Genomic DNA, 19,102 nt, shown 5'->3' on the forward strand with positions numbered 1-19,102 from the left:
ACCGCGGCCGCACACACGCACACACGCGCACGCGAGCCGCACGCGATCCTAGCGTGCTGCCAGTAGTGGACAGTAATCACCTGCTCCCGCCGCGCGAGGTCCTGCCGTGCGGTGGTCCCGGCCGTAAATCTATGCCTCGCCGTCCGACGGACTTGGCGGCGGTGCCTCACAGTCATCGTGGCGTCTCTGGCTACTAAAGGCCAGCCGTGTGTGTCGGTCGTGGTGTGAGTATGACCACCACCACACCGGCACCACGTGCCATGCCGGCGCGCCGTTCGCCGTTACTCAATGGAGGCGCACGGTTTCCGATGAAGTCACGCACTCAGTTGGTCATCGATGAAGGAACACACAGACCGGCCGCGCTCTATCGGGGATTTGTGTTTTCGTTTTAGTACTGCGTTCATTACTTCTCTTAGTTTTTCGCTCGCCGCTTCTCACGCTGCTCGTTACACTGTTGCTTCCTGCGGGTCTTCGGAACCGTTCCGTTTTTTTGCAGGGCTTTCGATTTTCCCGAGGCGCCCTACTGGCCGGCGCACACTAACGCGGGCATCCCTTCCAACAGAAACGCACACAAGCACACCGTGAGGACTCCAAACAGCCAACTGTAGCTCGTGTGAAGGGGCCCCGCATCCTTGGCGGGCATCGAACAAGTTAGCCCAAACCGGGGATGCCGGGGTCCCGTTCCAGCTGTGTCTGATATATTGTTGCTGCTGCTCCGGCTCGGTTCGACTCCTGCTTCCCTACTTCCTGCGTTGACGTTGCCAATTAGTGGCACCATTGAAGGGTACCCGGTTTGGGGTAAAAATGAACCAAGCACCAGAGGCCTGACTGACAATACACTTAATCATCGGTGCCAAGATTCGCCGGGGATGTGCCGCGACTACGGAATGTACCTCATTCGGAAGGATATTTACAGCCTGAGGGCTGAGTGTTGGTTTAATACTCCATCAACACTCTATCAAACGTACGTGTTGATTTCGGAGCGGATTTTTCGGTGAAAAATTGGAGTACAGCAGCAACAACCGTTCATAAAAGTAGAGTTCCATAGTTTAGGAAAAGTGCAATAATCATTTATTAGAGTGCAAAAAGCAGAATAAGTTGTTCTTTGAAAACAAAATTTAAGTCAGACAAACCTAACTTTGTCAGATTAGAAAACATCAAGCAATGATTTATTTCTTTTATCGAAACGGGAAGAGCCGCTCTATTATCTGCTTTTATTTTTGCACTTAAATTATCACGGTCAGGACTGGCTTCTTCCGTATAGAAACCGATAAGTAGGTGCGATGCAGATCGAAAGATCGATACGGCGTCGGTATCGGTTACGTTCGCCAGCAGCAGCCACTTGCTATCAGTGTTCAAAGGTAAAACAAGATTCCACAAGCTAAAGAGCAATTCATTTCACAACGTCGTCGATATGTGCGGGAATGCAACTAGATTAATCCGGTCTGCAAATTATCACGTTTCCGGAACTCTGCTGAGTCTGAAGATCTTCTTTGTAGGACACGATCACACAGAGCTCGCTAATTAACACTTTCTCGACGGCGTGCGGTAATGTTCACCACTCTCAAGCGGAATTATCTGGATTTTATGATTCTTCTTCTTCTTCTTCTTTTGGCGCTACAACCGCTGAGCAGTCTTGGCCTGGCACCAGAGACAATGTTAATCTCTGATGCTCTTCTGTAACTTTTAATTTTTTACGGACGGGATTGTTAGCCCCGCGCCAACCCCCCTGTCACGCCGGTATCGGGAATCGAAACCATGGCCGGTTGAGTTACAACCGATCCCGGGATTCGAACCACGGCCAGCTGCGCTGACAGCGAAGAGCGTTACCGACTGCTCTATCAGCGGGGGTTTTATGATACTTCTCTGTAAAACATATTCGTAATGAACATAATGTTTTTAGCACGCATTTTTATTTACGCAAACAAATCAATTCCTAATCCTTATCGCAATTCCTATTCCTTATCCTTATCCTTATCCGAAGCAGGAAATTTAAAACATTCCGTATGTTTGCTCAGTCGACAGGTCGAACGTCAGTCGCGTTGACAGCTGCTCAGTAAACTGTCAAAACCAAAACAAAACAATAATAATAATAATAATAAGCTGTTTTTTTGCTCCGTTCAGCACGTGTTTTGGTTCGGCTGAAACGAATTAACATGGAAAACACCGAGAAAAGTATGGAAGTCGACGTCGTTGCGCTGCCTATCCAAGAAAAGGTCACAAAGAAACAAAAGCATGAAAAAGGACCTCAAAAGTCGAAACTGGAGCTACGCAGAGTGTACATACCACGCACACGGTAGGTATCGTTCGGTTTCGGGCTTCAGATAGCGTTCGTTACTCTCTAATTCGCCACGTTTGCTCCACAGAAAAGGGGCGCTGAAAGAGAACTGGATGCAGATCTTCACTCCCGTAGTTGAACAGTTAAAACTGAGGATCCGGTACAATATCAAAACGAGCCACGTAAGTTTGCTGATATGGCATGGCAAAATTGCGACGTTCCTCTCTACATGAACTCCGTTTCTGTGCAGGTCGAAATACAACCGACCAACGAAACACCAGACCTATCCTACCTGCAGAAAGCGGCAGACTTTGTGCGAGCTTTTGCCCTCGGCTTCGAGGTCGAAGATTCACTGGCGTTGATCCGTTTAGACGATCTTTTCATTGAAACGTTCGAGGTGACGGACGTGAAGTCGCTCAAAGGTGATCATCTTAGCAGAGCCATCGGGCGAGTGGCTGGTAAGGGTGGCCGCACAAAGTTCACCGTTGAGAACACGACCAAGACGCGTATCGTGCTGCAGGACTCGAAGATTCACATCATGGGCAGCTACAAGTACATTCAGCACGCCAAGCGCGCCCTAAGTCATCTAATTCTCGGTTCGCCTGCCAGCAAAGTGTACGGTAATCTGCGATCCGTAGCCGCCAGCCAAAACTCGCAGCGGATGTGAGAGGTCGAAGGCCGTCTTGGATATAAATGGAATTGTTTTATAAGCATCGGCTAAAAGAAAGTTTGGTGAGATATGCGAGGTGCCTCGTTATGTTGTGCATTTTGACTACGAATAAACCAAGGCGAGTGTGTTTATAAATAAACAAACTAAATAAAAGAATGTATTTTCTGTAGACGTATTCTGAACTTAAGCTTGTGTCCCTTCTGTCCCTTCTGTTTTATTCTTCCGTTTATTATACTAATTATTTAATCAAGATTGAAATAAATTTTACATTCCCTGGTCAACGTTCAAATTCCACCTTCGAGCGTAAGCGAGCTGTCAATCGGCATCAAAACAAACCGGCTTTCGGCACTTACGTGAATAAGGTTAAGAAATGCAAAATGTGTCCATCATTTTAATTGTCTATTAATACCTAAAAATCACAGTTTAAATAAAATCGAAGCGCTAACTACTCACATTAACCGCACAATGTGGAGTTCGTTGTTACGCACTTTGTCCTCGCGGCAATCACCGTCAATCGGCAGCCTACTGCGATACTCCAATCAACGGGTGGCAGTGCCTCTGCGAAGCAAAAAGCCTAAATCCGACAAACCTACGGTAAGGGAAGTGCTTCATGCGTCGCCTTCTTTGATTACATCTTTGCTTTTCCTCGCTAGATGCAATACTTTGTCGATTGCCGGAAGATTCGCGCGGTCGGAGGTGGCGGTGGAGACGGATGCATCTCGTTTCTGCGCCTTTGGTGCAACGAAAACGCCGGCCCTGATGGGGGCGATGGTGGCAATGGAGGCCACGTTGTCCTGCAGGCAACGCAGGATGTGCGTGAGTTTAATCACATAACGTCGATGATACGGGCCGAGGATGGCGTGAAGGGCGCAACGAAGGACTGTCACGGGCGGAACGCGAACCATACGGTGGTGAAGGTTCCGCTCGGAACGATCGTGAAGAACGCTCAAGGAAAGGTGGTCGGTGATCTGAGCACCGATGGGATGATGTTTGTGGCGGCTCGCGGCGGTGCCGGCGGAAAGGGCAATCAGTTCTTCAAGAGTGACCTCGAGCAGGCCCCACAAGTAGCGGAACTTGGGGCCAGCGGTGAGGAGATGGAATACACGCTCGAGCTTCGCAGTATGGCCCACGTTGGGTTCATTGGATTGCCGAACGCGGGCAAAAGTACTCTACTGAGGGCAATTAGCCGTGCTCGACCAAAAGTGGCGCCATACCCGTTCACCACACTGCGACCACACCTCGGGATGGTCCAGTACGATGATTACGAGCAGATTGCTGTGGCCGATTTGCCGGGACTGATCGAAGACTCACACCGGAACAAAGGACTGGGCATTCAGTTCCTGAAGCACGTGGAACGCTGCAATTCCCTTCTGTTCGTAGTGGATGCTGCGGCCGAAGAACCGTGGCTCCACTACCAAACGCTACTTAATGAGCTGAGTATGTTTAGCGAAGAACTCCTCGACCGACCACGGTTGCTGATCGCCAACAAGATTGATTTGCCGGAAGCGGAACGAAACCTGGAGCTCCTGGCACACCACGTGGACATCCCCGTCCTTCCGGTGAGTGCCCGGGTGGGCACCAACATTACGCAGTTGTTGCGTGAGATTCGCATTCTGCATGATGCTGGTGTGCAAACACTGGCTGCGGGGCCTGTGCAAGAAGGGTGACCAGTGCGAGTTCCTACACGAGTACGATATGACCAAGATGCCCGAATGTTACTTCTACTCCACATCGGATTCATCAGGAACAGGCCCACAATGCTGGTGGCGGCGAGGGTGGCAATTTCATGCCACAAAAGCCACCACCACGACCCATCGAAGAGATTACATGTTTCAAGTGCGGCTATTTGCTTGGTGAAGCCGGTGATTTTCGTCTGCACCTTCACTTTGCTGTTGGTGATTTCGTTGGATCCAAATTTGGATGGACTTTCAAACACCCGCTTGCGTTCGCTCACCTTGGCCTCCCGCGAGCGCACCTTCTTTTAAATTTCGGAGGTTTGCGATTATTAGTAGTCGTAGTCCTTTATTTACTTGTCGTCCTTTATTTATATTAATCGTAGTCCTTACATTGAAAGAAGAGTTATTTTAAGACATAGTTAGCCAACAGATGCTTTAGCGGAATTTCAGAAAAAATTAAGATGTTTCATTTTTTCCCACAATGCCCGTTTCACTGTCCGTTTGGACGTTCGTGGGACGCCGTGACGGATTGTTTGTGTGAATTGCAAATATTTTAAATTTGGTGCAACCTGTTTGGACAATTAAGTCCAATGTGTAATGTCTTCCGGCTCATGGAAAGATATCTTTTGAAGGCAAGGCATTAGTCCACATCCATAAAAAAGATCAACTCTGGAAGCTCCATTTTCATCGTCGTAAAACAATTCAAGATGCTGCAAGAATAAATATCGAATAAGTCAGGGTCGGAACATTGCTGTACTAAGTACTAAAATACTTGCCTTGAGCTTTGTTAGCTTATCCAAGCACTTGAAAATTCCTAGAGAGGAAATGTTTGCTGAAGAACCAATCCCCAAATACGTTATATTAAGACAATGGCTCTTGTGGTTTCGAACAATTCTTCCGATATCGCATGGAAGGTTTTGAGCTCTTCAATGGACGAGAGCCTACTAAACAAATTCAAACTTATCTCAGAAGGGATCGGTGCATCGACCCACAACTGCAACTTCCTGAGGCAAGGAAAGTTCATTAGAAACAACAACCGATCGGATAGGTCGTCTAAATTAAGCACTTTCAGCTGAGGGCTGAAATGTTGTGTAACGGTGTTAAAAGCTCCAAAACTATCGGTCAAATGCAGCTCTTCTAGACGCCGCAAGTTTATGGGCAAGTTCAATGCATTTGTGAAGAATGACATATAAAACTCATCAGCGCGTAGTTGTAGCGATTTTAAATTAGGTAGAGCTGGAAACAAAATTGCGTCGGTGTCTTCAGCCGAAAAGCTTATCGACATCTTCAATTCTTCCAGTTCCGGTACTTCTAAGAGGAACTGTGCAAGTGCAACAAGAAGTGGAACCAGGAGAATAGGACAATCGATGAGAACGGAGTCTTTGGGTTCCGGAGTTGGTCGAGATAATATGTGTAAATGCGTTTATTAAGCAATCTTCGTAGCGAATTAGGTTTATCGAAAGGAAATGTAATAAAAACTCGAATGAAAATTCAAATGCGCCTTCTTAAGCCAACTTTGAGCTGGCGAAGCTGCGTGCCAACTCAAGGATCTCGTCCGCCTTGTCCCAGTTGCCACCGGAAGCTTGAGCCGATTCCGCTTTGCCGCCTCCCTTTCCGCCCATCAACGTGGCCACGTGCGAGATCCACTCGTTCGCCTTCAGACCCTTCTCGACGGCAGTTTTCGGCACGGACGCGAGACAAAAGACCTTCCGCGTGTCCTCATCGACCGACAGGAACAGGGCCGACTGGTCGGGATTCACCTTGCGCACCTCTTTGAGTGCCGAATCGAGTGCTTTCGTGTTACTGTACGCCTCCAGTCGTTCCACCAAAAATGTGGCCTCACGGTGTGCTTCCGACAGTTCCTTTGCACGCTCGATCACTTCACCAGCAACGGCGGCCTTCGCAGCGCGTTCCCGATCGTCGAGCGTCTTCTTCATTCCCTTCAGCACCGTGCGAAGTTCGTCCTTCTTTACGTACGGAATGGTGGCCTGCGATATGTCCTCCGTCAGGTCCACAATCTGCCGCACGTGCTCCTTGGCCCCGGCCCCGGTACTTTTCTCGATCGTGGCTCGCAGCTTACTCACTTCCTGCTCGAGGGCTTCCGTTTTCTGCAGCGCTTTTAGCGCTTCCGGCCCCGTTAGGGCCACGATCCGCCGGATGCCCTTGGCGATCGCTTCCTCCGTCGTGATGACAAAGTCCACCATGTGACCGGACTGGTGCAGATGCGTTCCGCCGCAAAACTCAACCGAATTCAGAACGCCAGCATCGCTCGTCGGATTGGCGGCCAGATCTTCAACCGGTACCCCGAACGAGATCACTCGCACCGGATCGGGATACACTTCGTCGAACACGGACCGCAACCCTCGAATGCTCTTCGCGACGGCCAGTTTTGTCTCTTTCGCGTGTACCTTCACGTTCTTGCGCACCACGTCGCGAGTCAAACGTTCGGCTTCGGCCACCTGCTCGATCGTGAGCGCAGCCTTGGCAGTGAAATCGAATCGCAGCTTCTCCGGCACCACCAACGATCCCCGTTGGTCCGTGTCCTGCCCCAGTACCTGCAGCAGCGAGTGGTTCAGGGCGTGCGTGGCCGAGTGGTTCTTCATCGTCAACTGGCGGCGCACCGTGTCGATATGGCAATCTACCTCGTCACCGACACGCAGCGTTCCCTCGACCACTCCGATGTGCAGTATGTATCCGCCCCGGTTGTACACCATCGTCACAATTAGCTCGCTTCCGCTCTCGTCGCCGACCTTCACCAGGAAACCCTGATCGTAGATCTGTCCTCCGCTTTCGGCGTAAAAGTTTGTCCGATCGACAATCACTCCACACTCCTGGCCAGCGTGTACCTCCTCAACGAACGCTCCGTCACACCGCAAGGCAACGATACGGCCCCGGCACGGGTCAAACACGTACTCTGCCAGTGGGTCGGTGCTCTCCGCGCGGTACCGATACTTTGTCCCATCATCGGTCGGGGCCAGCGGACGACTTTGCAGTTCCGAGATTGCGTGCACATCGAGATCGATCGTGGCCGTTTGGGCCTTCTCGGTGCCCTGCGAAATCATGTACGATTCGTGCTTGGCCTTTTCGTACCCATCCATGTCGATCGTCATCGCTTTCTCCTCCGCCATTAGCTGCGTCAGATCGATCGGGAAGCCGTACGTATCGTACAGCCGCCAAGCTACATCTCCCGGAATGATCGTGGTGCTGTCGCCCAGCTTGGCGATCGTTCGATTGAGCAAATTACGGCCACGGGATAGTGTCTTCAGGAACTGTTCCTCCTCCTCGTTGATCACGTTTTTAATGTGCTGCGGATCACGGCGTACCTCGGGGAATGTGTCCCCAAGCAACTGCACGACGGTGTCGACCAGTGTCGCGAAGAATCCCGGCTTGGCGTTCAACTTCTCCGTTGCATAACGAACTGCGCGACGCAGAATGCGCCGTAGCACGTACCCCCGGCCAGTATTATCCGGGAAACCACCGTCCGCCAGTGCGATCGTGATCGTCCGGGCATGGTCAGCCAACACCCGGTATGCCATATCGACTCCATCGGCGTCCTCGGCTCCCACTCGACCCCGGTATGCCGGTGCTCCCGTTCCGGCCTGGATCGCATCAAACAGTGGCACAAACACGTCCGTGTCGTAGTTCGAACGCTTGTCCTGTATCACCGACACCAGCCGCTCGAAGCCCATCCCGCAATCGATGTGTTTCTTCGGCAGCGAACGCAGAGATCCGTCCTGCTCGCGATTAAACTGGATAAACACGAGATTCCAGATCTCCAGCACGTCCGGATCGTCCTGGTTCACCAGCTCCGGTACGCTCCGTCCTCCACCGATCCGATCGAAGTGCAGCTCCGAGCACGGTCCGCACGGGCCCGTTTCACCCATCTCCCAGAAGTTGTCCTTCATGCTGCCCGGCAGGACGTGCGCTTCCGGAATGCCCAGCTCGATCCAAATCTGACGACACTCCAAATCCGGCTCCAGCCCCGACTCCGGATGGCCCCCGAAGTACGTCACGTACAGCCGTTCCTTCGGCAGACGCAACCGCTCGGTCAGCAGCTCCCAGGCCCAGGTGCAGATCTCGCGCTTGAAGTAATCGCCAAACGACCAGTTGCCCAGCATCTCGAAGAATGTGTGATGGTACACATCCTTCCCCACGTCATCCAGATCGTTGTGCTTGCCGCCGGCACGAATGCACTTTTGCGTGTTGGCCGTACGCACCCAGCGTGCCATTTCGCTTGCCGGATCGACCGTACCGAGGAACATCGGCTTGAACTGGTTCATCCCGGCGTTCGCGAACAGCAGCGTCGGGTCGTCGAGCGGAATGACCGACGACGAGTGCACGTACAGGTGCTGCTTTTCCTTGAAGAAATCGAGGAAAATGTTCCGAATCTGGTCGGCAGTCAGCGTGGTGTTTGAGTACATAACGTAAAGAACATCGTTTCCTTACCACAAGAGCACGTTCGCAGAGCGCGTGTTACGGTAGCGTTACCCGACGCTTGCTGTCAGTGTGCATCTGTCAGTGCGCGCCACCGAAACAAACATCCTCTGGAAATTGCTTCAATTTCCCGGTGCGTGCGTGTTGCCGATAAACGTAAACAACCCGCTCGATTGCCGCCCGCCGGAAAATCGTGCCCCTTTTAACGTTGAGAGTGAGCTTTCTGCGCGTCGAGACGCGATCGAAACATTTCTGCTGACGCACCCAACGACTACAACAAACCGGCAAAGTGGCGGAAGTACCGAAAATGAAGCTCATCGACTCGGTCGTGCGGAGCTTCAAGGTGGCCAAGGTGTTCCGTGAGAACACGGACAAAATCAATGCGATTGACTTCTCCGCCAATGGCGAAATGTTAATCTCGTGCAGCGAGGACGATCAGATCGTGCTGTACGACTGCGAGAAGGGCACCCAGATACGGACGGTCAACTCGAAAAAGTACGGCGTCGATTTGATACACTTTACGCACGCCAACAACACGGCCATCCACAGCTCGACCAAGGTGGACGACACGATCCGGTACCTCAGTCTGCACGACAACAAGTATCTGCGTTACTTTCCCGGCCACACGAAGAAGGTGATCTCGTTGAACATCTCGCCCGTGGAGGACACCTTTTTATCCGGATCCCTCGACAAGACGCTCCGATTATGGGACCTGCGGTCACCGAACTGCCAGGGGGTGATGCAGTTAAACGGCCGACCGGTGGCAGCGTACGATCCGGAGGGCCTCATTTTTGCGGCCGGTGTCAACTCGGAAAGCATCAAGCTGTACGATCTGCGATCATTCGACAAGGGACCGTTCGTGACGTTCAAGCTGAACCAGGAGAAGGAATGCGACTGGACGGGGTTGAAGTTTTCGCGAGACGGCAAAACGATCCTCATCAGCACGAATGGGTCCATCATTCGGTTAATCGATGCGTTCCACGGTACGCCCCTTCAAACGTTCACTGGTAAGTGGAAAGATGCGTGTCCGTCATGGTGCCTTTCTACATTCTGCTTCGTATCGGTTTCCGCCACAGGACACCTCAACAACAAAGGCATCCCGATCGAGGCCTCGTTCAGTCCGGATTCGCAGTTCATCTTCTCCGGCAGTACAGACGGGCGAGTGCACGTCTGGAACGCGGACACGGGCTACAAGATCTGTGTCCTCAATGGTGACCATCCCGGCCCGGTGCAGTGTGTGCAGTTCAATCCGAAGTTCATGGTGCTTGCATCGGCCTGCACGAATATGGCGTTCTGGCTTCCTACTGGCGATGATGTTTAAACGATGACGGATAACCACTGAACCAGCTTGCTTTTTTTTTCAATGGCGCAAACGAAACATCCTGGCCGTGTGGATATATGGAGTGTTCACAACGGAACCTTTTATTTTACACTGTCGTCTGAAGTGGTTCGTACGGAGTCTTCTTTATTTGGAAGACTGAATTTAGTATTTAACGAATAAACAGAAGATTCTATGATCGGAAGTCTGATAATTTAATATTGTAAAGAAAATCCGGCGAAGTCCATTGATTTCAAAAACAGCGGGATCAAAACCAACAAAGTGAGTAATTTTTTTCACTCCTAGCGGTGAGCGTTACAAAGTGAGAAATACTGTCAGTTATCGGAGAACGGCTCACTGAAGCGGTTGATAACAAAAACAAAAGTAAACACGCAAAGCCGGTTCGTACGGCCGAAATCGAAAGATCGAAGGTTTTTATACAATTGGTTCTGTTGGCGGAGCTCGTTGAAAAATGTTCAGGGTCAATAGTGTTGCTTTATTTAATTGTGCGCTTCGTTTTATGGCTGTGAATGGACGAACGACACTCGGAAGAACACACGATAAGATATCTTTGCAACGGTATTTCTTTTCGGTACAAAATATTGCATCATTACAATGCACTAATGCACTCCCAAATCTTTATCTAATGAATAGTTATCATTCCCCGCGATAGCTGTACAATCGACAATCGAACTGCTTCCAAAGTGGAAGTGGATTGAATGGATATTTTCCTCGGTGCGGCGTAAAGACGACGGCATGTTCCGATCAGCTAGGAGAAAGCCAACCCAGTAGGGTCACAATCGAAAGTCAACACACACCTGTTGGCCCTTCGAGTAATGAGTTTACGATCCGGTCACACACATGCGGTGAACTGCGGCCGGCCAACGTTGGCCAAAGCGTCACCCTCTGCGGATGGCTGGAGTACTCGCGGATGAATAAATTTTTCACCCTGCGCGATGGCTACGGAACCGTGCAAGCGCTGATCCCCGAAAAGGATTGCCACCGTTTCAATTTGGACGGGCTGCCTTTCGAGTCGATTCTGCAGGTGCAAGGAACGGTGCGGTTGCGCCCAGAAGGTCAACAAAATCGCGCCATTCCGACGGGAGAGATCGAAGTGCACGTCGAGTGCTTAGACGTCCTGAATGAGTCCAAAAAGCGTCTGCCAATCAACGTCAAGGATCACAACCGGGCCAAGGAAAACCTGCGGCTGGAATATCGATACATCGACTTGCGGAACCGAGATTTACAGTACAATCTTCGCTTGCGGTCGCGGGTCATCATGAAAATGCGCGAATGCATGATCAATGACTTTGGCTTCGTGGAGGTCGAAACACCCACTCTGTTCCGGAGAACGCCCGGGGTCAGTGAGCATCCGTTACGGCGAAATCCACCGCCCGTTTTCAAAGTATGTTTTTCTCTGTTTTCCACCTCAAGGGAGCACAAGAGTTTGTGGTGCCTTCGCGTAAACCGGGACACTTCTATTCGCTCGTTCAGAGCCCGCAACAGTTCAAGCAGCTGCTGATGGTTGCTGCCATCGATCGGTACTTTCAGATCGCCCGCTGCTACCGAGACGAATCAACGCGCCCCGATCGGCAGCCAGAGTTCACCCAGCTGGACATAGAACTTTCCTTCACCGATCGGGAGAAAGTGATGGCCTTGATCGAAGCCGTACTGCAGAAGTCGTGGCCCTTCGAACAACAACCACTGGTTGGGGCCTTTCCACGGGTGACACTAGCCGAAGCGATGGAACGCTTCGGAAGTGACAAACCGGACGTTCGGTTTGGGTACGAGCTTCAAAACGTCAGCTCGTTACTCGACCTCGCAGTACCCGAAGGTGTCCGGAAGCAAGATTTCAGGGCGTACGCCGTGGTCATCCGGGCAAAAGAAGCTCGTCAGCTGCCGGGAAGTATTAAGAAAACCCTCGATGAGATTGCAAAAAAGAGTAACTTCTGCAGGTTTACTATGAGCAAAGTGACACCGGAATGGACGGTGGGTCCCATCGTACGGTTACTTGGCCAAAGCGTAACTGAAAGACTAAGCGAGCAGCTGGCCTTAAAACCGGAGGATGTGCTTCTTCTGGGCTGGGGAAAGCATACTTATGTCGTAAGTTGTTATTGCATTGATTTGAATTCAAATGAAGCATTCAATTAACCGAAGTCTCCACCGGCAGCAAAACATGATGGGACGGGTACGCTTGGCAACGTACGAGATCCTCGAAGAACGGTCCGCTGTCCCGGTTCGTTTACCTCTCGCCAAAAACTTTCTATGGGTTGTCGACTTTCCGATGTTCAGCGAGAACGAGGAAACGGGAACGATAGAAAGTACGCACCACCCGTTCACGGCCCCTCATCCGGATGATGCCTCGAAGCTGGCCACCGACACTCCGGCGCTCGATGAACTGCTCAACATTCGATCGCTAGCGTACGATCTCGTGTGGAATGGAATGGAGATCGGGGGCGGTTCGATACGAATCCACCGGAGCGATCTACAACGACGGGTGTTGCGCGATGTGCTCAAAATTGAACACACACACCTAGAGCATTTGCTGAACGCACTCGAAAGTGGTTGCCCACCCCACGGAGGATTCGCAATCGGTCTCGATCGCTACATGTCACTGCTCTGTAACGCTGCCACGATCCGAGAGGTGATCGCCTTCCCGAAAAGCCTGGACGGTAAGGATCCCCTCTCGAAGGCTCCGGTACCGATCAGCGAAGAGGAGAAACGGATCTATCACATCCAGGTGGTAGAGTAAATTGGAATGCGGGGTCCAATTGAACTGAAGGGCTCGTTGTGATCCCGTACGAAATTTAGATTAAGATGAAAATTCTCCATAACACTGGTGAAAATCAAGTATTTAAGCAGAATCAAGGTCATCAGCATCGCGATACGCTTCATGGCACCGTGTAAATGAGTATTTGTTGAACAATTGTTTTAGTTTTGGATTTTTTATGTAGAAAAGAATGGAGCAAAATAAACACGATTACAAAAGACACATTTTCTATCAAATGCACAATATAGCGACGAACATTTACAAAACTAAAAAAGAACGGTTAAATGAAAGACAAACGATGATCGATTGATTGTGACGATAATCTTTAAGCAGCAACAGGGTTCGGCCTATTCGTGATGCGTACGTGGTAGTGGTATGCAATGGCCGCCTAGGACTACGCCAGGACTTCGTTGTAGTTGGTGATGACAAAGTCGTGGTAGTACATCATAATGCAAAGCGGTTGACCGAGAATGATCGACGCCCAGACGAGCATATTACCCCAGCGTGGCCCGTACGTCGTCTCCATGTGCTTGGCCACGATCGAGAGCGGAATCTGGGCCATCATGCCCGTGAAGGCCCACACCTTGAACGTTTTCAGCGGGACACTTACGAGGTACTCGTGGAAGAAGGCACTGAAGAAGAACACGATCACCGAAGCGCTCAGCTTCGAGTAGCCCAATTCCACCACTGGAATGTACAGATGCCGAACGCACCATCTGTAAGGAAGGAAAGCCTCTCTGTTAAAGATTTCACTGAAAGGATGTGTGGACGTCCGCTCGATACTTACTTGTGTACCGGCATGTTCCACGTGCGCCAGAACGTGTCGATATTGTTGGCGTTCCACCAATCGCTGTAGAAGTTACGATCGGCAAAGTGTAGCAACTCGCCCATCAGGTTCAGGAACGAGTGGAACGTCAGGTAGAAGAAGCACAGCCACATCAAGTGATTCGGGATCTAGCGGCAGCGGAAATGGTACAATTAAGTCACTGATTGTAGAATTTGCACTCGTTGCTTTCTACCAACACTTACGGCAAGCTTTAGCAAACGTTCGGCCATTTTTGTGAGATCCATGTTCGAGAACGGTATGAGCGAGTTTCGCACCGACGGGATCATCCACTGCTGGAACAAACCCATCACGATGTGCACACCGATCACCACCTCGAGCATGCGCTTGATCAGGAACCGCTTCCGGATGCGCGTCGTTTTGGGGAAGTTCAGCTCGTAGCACAGGGTCGGGGCGAGCAGGAAGTAGAACAGATCAGTCGGATGCAGATTGTCGGGGTAGTGTACCAGAACCGGTACCTTGTCCTTGTCGTTATTGTATCCGCCGCCTGACGCACTTCCATTCGCTCCGTTTCGTTCATGCTCCTGATCTCGTCCGTTCTCTAATGGGGAACAACAAAGCATGATGAGGTCAGTAATTAACGGAATCGACTTTTGTGCGGTCACTCGGTACTTACGCAGTTGCGCAATCGTAATACTCTGACGCCGGCCAGAACGATTGTGTCGGTTCTGCTTCTGCTGCACGCGACACCACAGGTTAACCTGCACGTAGCTCCAGAGCTTCATAAACAGTATGCAATAGATGAAGCATACCGTCATAGCTCCCACTGTTCAGAGAGAAACAACATTTTAATTAGTAACGCTTGAGTCTATCATACAATGGAGCGTAGAAAGAGGGACACAAACTGCACTTTCAATGCATATTCACACCATGGTCTGCGTCCTAGAATGCGCTCTAATAAGATTTGAAAATAATGCCCTGATGCATGCGGGTGACTGTGTCGACCCGGACTAATTACAAGTTTGCTCCGGGCGCGGCAAGTTCAAGGCAATGTGGCGCGGTTCCACTTTTTGCCCTCGGACCTAACGCATTGAACGTTCTCGCCGGATGGAGCTATTTCGTTGAGCAACAATTAATCCATCAACCGGTGCCGGCGAGGGTGAAGGTTGCGTGATTTGGCGCCTTTTGCTCCGTTGCACTTACCCAAGCTAAAGATATGTCCCTTCACGTGTATCACCACCATCGGGATCAGGACCAGCACGATGATGTTGATAATGTGGACGGCCATCCCGGCTCCTTCGGGAATGATGTCGTTCGCCAGGGAGCGTTCCATCATCAGGCAGATCATCACGGGCACCAGCGAGTCTGGAAACATTTGGTTTTTCAAAAGTTAGCGACCATTTTCCCCGGCTTTCAGAGGACCCGGCCACACGATACTTACAGCTGACCAGCAGCAGCGATGGATAGCCTTCACCTTCACCTTTGCCGGTAAGCACCGTGAACCACTGAACCGGATCGACGCGGATGCCGTATCTGGCAAGATCGAACAGAACCGTTAAACACTGCACATAGGCGGGTGGCATGCGTGCCAGTACGTACTTGATAAAGTTTTCCAGCACCAACCGAATGCCTCCCATCGTGAGCAGCAGAAAACCCCAATTGACTAGACCGGTGAAGTTGTCGAAGCCGGAACTCCACGAAAACAGCGAGTCGCGTGGTCGGTGACATCTGCAACGGGGAAAAGCAATTCACCGGGTTGGTGAAAACGGAATACGAAATTCTTAGAAGTGCTTTGCAAAAACAATGGACCATTAACGAGGATTACAACAAATGCAGACGACGGATGAGTTTGTTGCGATTACCAGGAAGAATCGCTGCTGCTACCTGCAACACGCTCTAATGGAAGAAAGAGTTGACCAACGAATAGTTTAAATTTATCCCACCAACAAAAAGAGCAAATGGAACAATAATCCAAAAAGATTAAATGTTGTTTAATCTTTGAATAGTAAAATTATCGACCTTGACGCCCACCGTGGCCTTACACCTTTCGTCCTTTCTGTCATAGGTACACCCGCTTCCGGGGCGAAGTACTTTTTCCGCGCATTTCCTGCTCGCGTAACACGCAAAACAAACTGCGCTTTACACGCGAACCGGCACTGATAGTGCGTCACTCCGATGACCTACAGAATCTATGCCGGGTGCGCTCACGCGACTCCGACACATCGGCCGCCAATGAAAGGGGGCAGAAGATGAGACAGCATAATAGCATGGCTGAACCAACAATTAAAACATTCCCTAGAAAACCGAAACCCCGACACCTTCCCAGAAGGGTTTCTTGGCGTGCGCTGGGAACGACTCATTCGGCATCGTGACAACGTTCGGAGACGTATGATTCATTCGGTGTGTTTGCAACATGATCCCTCTGGCCCAACTTACGGTTTGTCCGGCTGTGATTTTCGCTGTACCGATTCCTTCTTCGTTATCTCCTCCGCCCGCGTCACACTCTGTGTCCGCCGGTATCGGACCTTGTTTTCCTCCGCCGTTGAATGTGTTTCGCCCGACATTTTCCTGTGTGAGCCGTGATGTTGCAGTTCGGGTCCTAACTGCGTCTTCGATCTCTATCTTCTTTGGTATCGTGCCGGGGGGCGGGTTTGCGATTAGATGTCGCGGCGGTTCAACGGTCGCCTAGAGCGGGAACGAAAAAGAAACCGATTGTAAGCCGCTCGTTTTGGGCCCGGGTTCCTGGACCTGGTAACCAGGCGATAGCGCGAGAATGGGTGAAATTTTGGCTTCCTTATCGTCAGAGGTCATAAAGCTACGGCAGTTTACGCCAGCGTCGCCAACAGCACTGTTTTTGCTTTGAAAGTAGATTGAAATACGGGCCTGGAGCACGATTACCGGCTTACAGGGATGTCGGTTACCTAATCATACGATAAATTCTCTCCGATCAGATCGGTTCCCTCCATTCAGCATGACTGAAACACTCTAGCCGGTGGGAAACTGTGGCCGATCGTGCTCAGTACAGAATCATCTATTTTTCCTACGCAGGGATCGGGTTCGGAACAGGTTTTTGAAATAGAAAGGAAATAACAGCCTTTGGGTTGGCATTCTTCCATAACAACTATACTTATAAAATCCTGATAACCAAACGAACAAAGATTGAGGGCATTATAATACGATCGCAGATCACGTCGTTTACGAAGATCGTCTACGTAGCTGGTGCCTTATCGTCGCTACTCATAACACACGTGTAAACTTTCCATAAAGTTAGTTCATTGAACGTACAACAAACTAACATTTTAACCAACTTTGAACCGGCTTATCTTTCCACTGACGCAGACGTTTGACACAACGCTTTATCGTCCAATGTACGCAAGATCCGATCTGTAAAGCGATGACGAACCAGCCCGTTGCGGCTCCGTCTTTTATGGACTTTGTTCACGCCCGGTTAATTGATAAGAAACTCAAATGTAAATGCAGCCTTCAACGGTCCACGGATTCGCATCTCCCATGCCAGAAAGGAGGTCATCATGATTGTGCTAAAATCAGATCAACAGTGGGGCTTGGGCGTGCAAATGCAATCCGTCACCGATAACATATTTGCATTAAGGCAATATCTGAGAGAGACTAGAGGCCGCCAAACAAGCCATTGAACTTGACCGTGACAATGGAATCAGCGTCTGGCCCAGCTAGACTCCGATAAAGTTGCGGTTCCAACGGTGCCTTGTCTCTCGGCGACGCTCTCACTTTTCACCACTGAATCCGTAACTCAATTGGCCCGCCATCGCTGCACACGACGGGCCCTCGGCTGACCGTGATGCAATCGTTTGTGTGACGTCGTTTTGCCCCCTCGTCCGGGTAACCTTGGCTATCACTCTTCACTTGCCCAGCGTCCCCGCGGGGTCATGGCGCGTAATGAGCCCACCGAAAACAGGTTTTACTCGAAGGCCTCAAAACGCGTCCAAACATTGCTTTGCCTAGCGAACGATCGTATGGAGTTGTCAAAAAAATCTACTGCGCCGCCGGTGAGGATCGGTATGGCGCTTTTGGAGAAGTGTTGGCGATCTTCAGCAAATTGGGACAATCAGATTAAAACACACTATGCCACTCCCACTGGTAGGTTCACGAAACACTAATCACCCCGCAGCGAACCTAGTCTATCTTTTCCCACGACGCTTTTCAGGCTCTCGAGCGAACAGCACTCCGCTCCGGCTTTTCAGGCACTGCGCTCCCCTGCATACGGTGCAACACTGGCCAACACTGGCCAGCGCTGGCATCATCACCATCGCCGGCGATGCCGGCGGGTCACTTATCAGTGGCCAGTGATCAGTTTAACAACACTTGAAACGGACCCGGCGACTTATCAGTGGCGGGTCGATCCGGATTCGAGAAACGCATACACAAACAAAAACCAAATCAATGTCCACCACACTCGGGCGGAAACGGCGCTAAGAAGTGTTGCACTCGCCGTAAACGGGGTGCTGCTTATACGTACTTAGAAGCGGACCCAGCACGCGGTTACTACTTTGGTTGATTAAATTGAACGCCTCGTTGTCGGAAGCGCGAGCACGAACCCAGCACGGTCACAGTCACACATTATTATCACACGACGACTCAACCAACCACCACCGAGGAGTAGTAACGAACAAATCGAACTGAAACTTCGTGCGGCCGCCGACTTCCAGTACACCTTACGAAGTACGCGCCGATTAGGGGCAAGACCGCGCGCACAGTGCTCGTTGTAAGAGTATGGGTAGCTGCATCGATCGCAGTTGCAGGAAAGGAGTCGTGGAATGGAATGGAAGGATGAAGACCATTTGCAAAGGTTCCCAAAGGATCACAGGATCAGCGATCGCACACGAATTGGTGGTAGTGAGGCTTGAAACTGTGCTCGGCACTGTTCGACCGGGAACGTTGTGCCCGTATGCGGGTGAGGAATGAAGAAGCAGGATTGTTTTTAATCCGATATCGCTGCGTTGGGTGCGTTACCACTACATCGACACTATTGGCCGCGTTCCTTGTGCAGTGCGCACGTAAAGGATGCACATGTCGGCGAAAATGGCAAATATTTACCGACCGATCGTTAATTCGAACTTCGAATTAATGAAGAAAACTTCATTAATAGGTACAGTAATTAATAGGCCACCAAACAGCAGCCGGCTGTAGAACATA

At 50.7% G+C, this 19,102-nt stretch overlaps 6 protein-coding genes across 9 annotated transcripts; 4 read left to right on the forward strand and 2 right to left on the reverse strand.

Annotated features, from left to right (window-relative positions):
• The first annotated feature begins 2,130 nt into the window (after window positions 1–2,130).
• On the forward strand, window positions 2,131–3,059 carry LOC128272569 (RNA-binding protein pno1). Its single transcript, XM_053010396.1, has 3 exons — window positions 2,131–2,296; window positions 2,367–2,460; window positions 2,529–3,059. The coding sequence occupies exons 1-3, from the start codon at window positions 2,157–2,159 to the stop codon at window positions 2,943–2,945; spliced, it is 651 nt and encodes a 216-aa protein (XP_052866356.1). The 5' UTR covers window positions 2,131–2,156; the 3' UTR covers window positions 2,946–3,059.
• A 354-nt stretch (window positions 3,060–3,413) lies between these two features.
• LOC128271149 (mitochondrial ribosome-associated GTPase 2) lies at window positions 3,414–4,615 on the forward strand. The gene is made up of 2 exons (XM_053008589.1): window positions 3,414–3,542; window positions 3,602–4,615. The coding sequence occupies exons 1-2, from the start codon at window positions 3,414–3,416 to the stop codon at window positions 4,613–4,615; spliced, it is 1,143 nt and encodes a 380-aa protein (XP_052864549.1).
• A 1,434-nt stretch (window positions 4,616–6,049) lies between these two features.
• LOC128271150 (alanine--tRNA ligase, cytoplasmic) lies at window positions 6,050–9,045 on the reverse strand. Its single transcript, XM_053008590.1, has one exon. It carries the CDS (start codon window positions 9,043–9,045, stop codon window positions 6,130–6,132), a length of 2,916 nt encoding a protein of 971 aa, XP_052864550.1. The 3' UTR covers window positions 6,050–6,129.
• Window positions 9,046–9,354: 309 nt separating this feature from the next.
• Window positions 9,355–10,417, forward strand: LOC128273231 (WD repeat-containing protein 82). The gene is made up of 2 exons (XM_053011165.1): window positions 9,355–10,065; window positions 10,135–10,417. Exons 1-2 carry the CDS (start codon window positions 9,366–9,368, stop codon window positions 10,377–10,379), a joined length of 945 nt encoding a protein of 314 aa, XP_052867125.1. The 5' UTR covers window positions 9,355–9,365; the 3' UTR covers window positions 10,380–10,417.
• Window positions 10,418–10,848: 431 nt separating this feature from the next.
• Window positions 10,849–13,128, forward strand: LOC128271151 (aspartate--tRNA ligase, mitochondrial). Its single transcript, XM_053008591.1, has 4 exons — window positions 10,849–10,857; window positions 11,050–11,736; window positions 11,811–12,479; window positions 12,547–13,128. The coding sequence occupies exons 1-4, from the start codon at window positions 10,849–10,851 to the stop codon at window positions 13,126–13,128; spliced, it is 1,947 nt and encodes a 648-aa protein (XP_052864551.1).
• A 182-nt stretch (window positions 13,129–13,310) lies between these two features.
• LOC128271630 (diacylglycerol O-acyltransferase 1) lies at window positions 13,311–18,554 on the reverse strand. Of its 4 annotated transcripts, XM_053009232.1 has the most exons (9): window positions 18,426–18,553; window positions 16,367–16,615; window positions 15,530–15,658; window positions 15,372–15,463; window positions 15,134–15,295; window positions 14,607–14,756; window positions 14,176–14,531; window positions 13,934–14,100; window positions 13,311–13,862 (listed from the first exon to the last, which is right to left on the reverse strand). In XM_053009232.1, exons 2-9 carry the CDS (start codon window positions 16,492–16,494, stop codon window positions 13,541–13,543), a joined length of 1,506 nt encoding a protein of 501 aa, XP_052865192.1. In that variant the 5' UTR covers window positions 16,495–16,615; window positions 18,426–18,553; the 3' UTR covers window positions 13,311–13,540. The 4 variants fall into 4 exon arrangements, with proteins under 4 accessions (XP_052865192.1, XP_052865190.1, XP_052865189.1 ...); XM_053009230.1 differs by having other exon boundaries at window positions 15,372–15,658; window positions 18,438–18,554; XM_053009229.1 differs by having other exon boundaries at window positions 15,372–15,658.
• Window positions 18,555–19,102: the final 548 nt, after the last annotated feature.

This window comes from Anopheles cruzii, chromosome 3, assembly GCF_943734635.1.
Source record: "Anopheles cruzii chromosome 3, idAnoCruzAS_RS32_06, whole genome shotgun sequence".
Lineage (NCBI taxonomy): Eukaryota > Metazoa > Arthropoda > Insecta > Diptera > Culicidae > Anopheles > Anopheles cruzii.